This window comes from Camelus dromedarius, chromosome 27 (genome assembly GCF_036321535.1).
Source record: "Camelus dromedarius isolate mCamDro1 chromosome 27, mCamDro1.pat, whole genome shotgun sequence".
In the NCBI taxonomy this organism is placed as follows: Eukaryota; Metazoa; Chordata; class Mammalia; order Artiodactyla; family Camelidae; genus Camelus; species Camelus dromedarius.
Window position 1 is genome coordinate 23760960 of NC_087462.1, and position 5181 is coordinate 23766140.

Sequence of the window (5181 nt, forward strand, 5' to 3'; positions counted from 1 at the left end):
TGAGGTCCTGGGTTCAGTCCCCCGTACCTCCATCAGTAAATAAATGAATAAACAAATAAGTAAGTAAACCTAATTGCCTACCTCCACAAAAAAAATAATAAAATAAAATAAAATCGTAAAATTAAAAAACAAAACTCGAATGAATGCATGCCTGGTATGTAATTTGGTCTTTATCCTTGAAAGTTAAGATGGAGACTGAGGGCTAGTTCTCCCCAGAAATGTCTGTGCATTTCTGAGTCTCAGCGGGGAGTATTTAGGGTGTGCAGGTCTTTGAAGTCCCTTCCACTTGCCCCTCCCTCACCCCAACTCCTCCCCAGCTAGGGCTTTCCGGCCCCTCCAAATCAGCCTCCACGCCGTTTCGCTAGTCTGGCTGCATCCCTCCGTGAGGATGAGACCAAGCTCACTGTTGGATGGTCAGGCCTCTTATGCTGGGCCAACCCTTTCCTCAGTCCCTTGTAGCCCTCTGGTCTATGATCTTCCTTCCTCTATGCACCCACCGTGCCCACCCTCAGCTTGGAAAGCCCTGGGGCTCACTGGCAGCCTGGTGAAGCTCTGCCTGCCCTTCACACTCAATTCAGAGGGCACCTCTCCCATCAGCAAGCCTCATTTCTCCCTCTCCCCAGTTATCAGAGTCACCTTTGCTGCACAGGACCACATGGATCTATAATTATCTGCACCCCACCCACCTGTTCAAGTGGACTCGAGCCTACTGGTGGCAGAAGTCAGGTCCAGGTCATATGTATCCCTGGAACCCAGCACAGGGCCCTGGTGTTTGCTGCCACGCCTGTGACTGAGCGTCTGTGTGGACCCGTGGGCGCCACTGCCAGGAGCCCTACTAAGGAGGAATGGGCTGAGAGGGGAACTAAAGGGCTTTATTATTAGCAGATCTGTACACTATACACTGGGGGGCTGGCAGGGCACTTGAGGGGTCCTCCCCAGGCAGCCGGCCTTGTCCCCCCAGGCCAGAGTGGCTGTGGGGGTGTGTCCGCAGATGTCCACGGTTTTCGCGCCCTCTTGTTCCAGGGAGAGCGCCTTCGTCTCCTCCCGCTGCCACGGGTCAGGGTCTGTCGCAGGGGGCCGGGCCCTTCCTCCGCTCCCGGCTCAGCAGCGTCACCAGCTTGGCCTTGAAGCCCGTGTGGGAGCCGGGGCAGGCGGAGCCCCCCGCCTCGTCGCTGTCGCCGTTGTCGGCCAGCTCCAGCTCCAGCAGCCGCCGGTACTGGGCCTCCAGGCTGCTGTCGCAGGCCGGGCCGGGCCAGCTCAGGTCCTGGCTGTTGTGGTAGATGGGGCTGGCCGGCGGGCCGGCGGCCTCCAGCAGGCGCAGGTTCTCGTACAGGTGCTCGGCGGCGCCCGCGGGCACGCTGGCCCGCTTGCACACCGAGGCGTAGAGCACCGGCTCGGCGGGGGCCGCGGGGCTCAGCAGCGGCGGCAGGCTCTGGGGCCCCGCGTCGGCCGCGCCAGCCCTCCGGGGGCCTGGCGCCTGGGGCCCCGGCGGCGCCTCGCGCAGCTCTCCCGGCGGCTCCAGCGAGGGCAGGGAGGTGGCCCGCGGCAGGGGGCAGGGCCGGGGCCGCGCTGGATCGGACAGGCGCTCCCGCTGGCGGGCGATCGCCGTGGCCACGGCCCCGCACAGGTCGCGGGCGCGGGGGCTGCTGAAGGCGAAGAGGCCCTCGCCCGAGGCGCAGCGGCGGCCGGCTTCGAAGGAGAACACGTCCTGGGCGCGGGCGGCACGGGGCGTCAGGGGCTGAGGGACCGGGCACCCCGCCCCCCGCCCCCTGCCCGGGCGGGACCTCACCTTGTCAGAGCCGAACTTGCGCAGGAAGCGGTAGGGCCAGGTGTAGAGGGCCTGGGGGCTCGCGGGCTCGCTCAGCTGGATGGCGTCCTGGCCCAGCAGCAGGAGGTAGGGCCCCTTGAGCTGGCAGCGGGCCGCAGCCTCTGTCCTCTGCACCACCACCGGGAACTCGCCCACTGCAGGCAGGGGGCCGTGAGGGCAGCAAGCGCAGTCCCCTGGGTCCCCCGAAAGATCCCAGCCCTGGGTGTGCCGGGGCTGAGGCTGCCCCTGTACCTCCCAGACTCACCTTCCTTCCAGGAGGAGTAGATGGAGTTCTCCTCCATGGGGACCGGGCCCCTCTTGGGAGCTTCGGCCTCCCCTGATCCTGAGGAGGACTCCCCTGTGCCCTGGGGATGAGACCAGGTCAGAGGTTTGAGCCCCTCCACTCCTCTTCCCACATTCTTTCCCTGGGGTCCATAACCCAGGACTCTGACAAGCAAGGGACCTAGGTGCTAGTCCCAGTTTTGCCCTTGACACACTGCACCCCCCAAGCACACCTCTGAGCCTGTTTCCCCACCTGCAGTCCCCACCGACTCCCCCTTAAGGGTGCTGAGAGCTGTAAAGCAGAGCGCAACCAAGGGGCTGTCTCCCACTGTCCTTGAAGTTGGCCAGGGCCGGGGCTGGCTTGTGTGTGTCCCTGACAGCAGGAGTTTCAGGGTGGGACCCATGAGTGAATGGCCACTTGTTCCTCCCCCAGGCCTCTTTCTCCATCTCCCCGCCACATCCCACAGGCTCTGGCCCTGCACATCTCCACCACGACCACCTTGGCCCACGGTACCATGGCCAGGGTCAAATGCAACGGCTTCCTCACCAGTCTCCTTGCTCTTGTTTATTTCCTTTTTTTTTCCTTTTAATTATAAGAATTGTGGTAAAATACACAACATAAAATTTATCATTTTAACCATTTTAAAGTGGTTAAATTTAGAACTTTTTCATCACTCTAAATGGAAACACTGTACCATTAACTCTGACTCCCCATTCCTTTGGCCCCCAGCTCCCAAAAACCACTTAGTTGCTTTCTGCTGCTATGGGTTTGTCTGTTCTGCATATTTCATGTAAGTGGAATCATACAATGTGTGGCCTTTAGTGTCTGGCTTTTGTGACTCTGTTTCCGAGGTCCATACATGTTGTAGCATGTATCAATGCTTCATTCCTTTTTATGACCAAGTAATGTTCCGTTGTATGGATAGACCACATTAAGTTTATCCATTCATCAGCTGATGGACATTTGGGTTCTTTGCATCCTTGAGCTATTGTGAATAATGCTGCCCTGAAGATTTTCATAGAAGTTTTTTCTGAACATCTGTTTCATTTCTCTTGGGTATATGCCTAGGAGTGGAATTGCTGGGTCATATGGTAACTGTATGTTTAATTTTTGAGGAACCGCCACTCATTTCCTTTTGGTTCATCACAGACCCTGTGAAGCTTTAAAACTCTCAGTCTCTGGGTCTAACTCCCCAAAGGCTTCTCTCACTGAGAATAAAACCCCCAACTCCACAAGTAGCCCAGGGCAACTTCAGCTGGCTCCCACCAAACTCTCCACAGTTGCCTCCTCCCAGGCCCCCTCCCACTCTGTACCCTCCAGCCACACTGGCCTTTCTGCCCCTTGAACACCAAGCTCTTCCCGGCCTCAGGGCCCTTGCGCATGCTGCTGCTCTGTTCAGGAGACCCTCTCAGATCTGTGTCTGGTGGGTTATTTGTCCTTGGGATTCAGGTGCACTGTCCTCTCCTGAGACACCTCCCTGGACCATCCTGTGTAACGTCCTCCCACTCACTCCTGGTCTCCCCCAGCCTCTCATTTTCTCCATAGCACCCATGACCATCCGAGATTTGTTCTATGGGCTACTGGGCTGTTTCCCAGGCTTGTAGATGCTTGGCAGGTACTTGCTGAGTGGTGGGATGTGAATTAACATGGAGATGAACAAGACGGGGTGAGGTGGTGTCCCTGGCTGGCCCTGGATGCCCTGCCCACCCGCCCTGTGCTCACCGGGAAGGCCAGCTGGCAGATGGAGCCTATCCATGCCTGGCGGTGCTGTGCGGCCAGCAGGTGGCTTCGCTCTGTGGTGGTGAGCAGGAAGGCACCAGTGTCCCGGGGGCAGCTCTCACCGTCGGCGGGCAGCACGGACACGCAGTCAGCCAGGCGGATGACCCGCCGCTCCCCGCGCCGGCCAGGCCCTGCAGATCTGTCACCCGCTGGCCCCTGGCCACCATCCCGGACCTCCCAGCTCTCCAGCCGTGCCACGCCTGATGGGCCTCCTGCATAAAGCAGACCCCACACCTTCCGCCAGGACTTCTGCAGGAGATGAAGATGTGGGAGATGACCCTCAGGTGATAGTTTTCCTGCAGCTCAGCCCAGCACAAGCTACTCAGCAAACACTCCTGGCCACCCAGGCTGGCCTCTGCCTCCCTCAGCTCCTCAGGCCACAGAGGATGTCTTGTCAGAGCCAGCCCGGCAGGGGGAAGAGTCTGTGCTTGGGGTCAGTTACCTCTGGGTTCAGATCCACCCCACGCTTTCCTAACTGTGACTCCCATAAGCTCTAGTGTCCCCATTTCGGAAAAGGTCATGAAAACATGAGGCTGGGGCTTCTCCTGGGGAAAGTCTGCAAAGTATCTAGTGGCTGGAGCAGACCACCTGACACTGCTGTTATGGGGGTGGCCCCTCCCCCTGCAAAGAAAAGGTCACTTGGGCCATGGGACAAGGGCTGGGGTGGGAGGGAGGCCTTCGTCTCATGATGGCAAGGAAGGAAACATGCAAATAGTGCCGAGCAAAGGAAACAGACGGTTTATCTGCCTGGGCAGCAGCTGCAGCTGAGCCGTGGGTGTGCAGGGCCTGCTGCGCCAGGACCGGGCTGGGAGGAGCCAAACCCTGCAGGATGGGGGTCCACCTCCGGGGGCTCCTCCAGCTTAGCCCTCAGCCCTCTCGAGGGGCCTCAGTGCCCCTAGCAGATGGAGTGGAAGGCTGCTGGATTAACCAGCCTCTCGGCTCTGCCCTGCCCCAAGGGTTGCCTTCTTAGACCCTCCCTGGTCTTGGCTTCCCCATCTGTAAATGAAGCAGACTCTCAAAAAGGCCCACTCAGCCCAATTCGCTCAGGCTAAGAACTGGTTCTGTTCCACTATCCTACCCATGACTTTGACCCCACCCCCCGCCTCCCTCCCCCACGCCCCTGGGTCCTGCTAGGCTGTTCTAGGCTGGAGCAGCGGCCCGGACCTGACTAGGCGGCTGCCTGGCAGCCAGGGTCCCCACCTTGCCAAACTTGACGTGCTGCTGGTAGAGGATGCCGTCCTTGACGGGGGTCTCCAGAAGTTCCATAGCCACAGCCGGGCCCCAAGGCCACCACTCCAAGGGCCTGAGGAGA

At 59.5% G+C, this 5181-nt stretch overlaps 1 protein-coding gene across 1 annotated transcript; it reads right to left on the reverse strand.

The window, feature by feature from the left end:
* Window positions 1-851: 851 nt before the first annotated feature.
* On the reverse strand, window positions 852-5181 carry DOK3 (docking protein 3). The gene is made up of 5 exons (XM_031437890.2): window positions 5070-5181; window positions 3813-4118; window positions 2073-2172; window positions 1790-1962; window positions 852-1708 (listed from the first exon to the last, which is right to left on the reverse strand). Exons 1-5 carry the CDS (start codon window positions 5133-5135, stop codon window positions 1058-1060), a joined length of 1296 nt encoding a protein of 431 aa, XP_031293750.2. The 5' UTR covers window positions 5136-5181; the 3' UTR covers window positions 852-1057.

Excerpts from the sequence above, each read along its gene's own strand:
- DOK3 (XM_031437890.2), bottom strand. The coding sequence starts at position 5,135 with ATGGAACTTCTGGAGACCCCCGTCAAGGACGGCATCCTCTACCAGCAG. Across the intron at positions 1,963-2,072 it reads CTACTCCTCCTGGAAGGAAG|TGGGCGAGTTCCCGGTGGTG; the intron begins GTGAGTCTGGGA and ends CCCTGCCTGCAG. Across the intron at positions 1,709-1,789 it reads GCAAGTTCGGCTCTGACAAG|GACGTGTTCTCCTTCGAAGC; the intron begins GTGAGGTCCCGC and ends GCCCGCGCCCAG.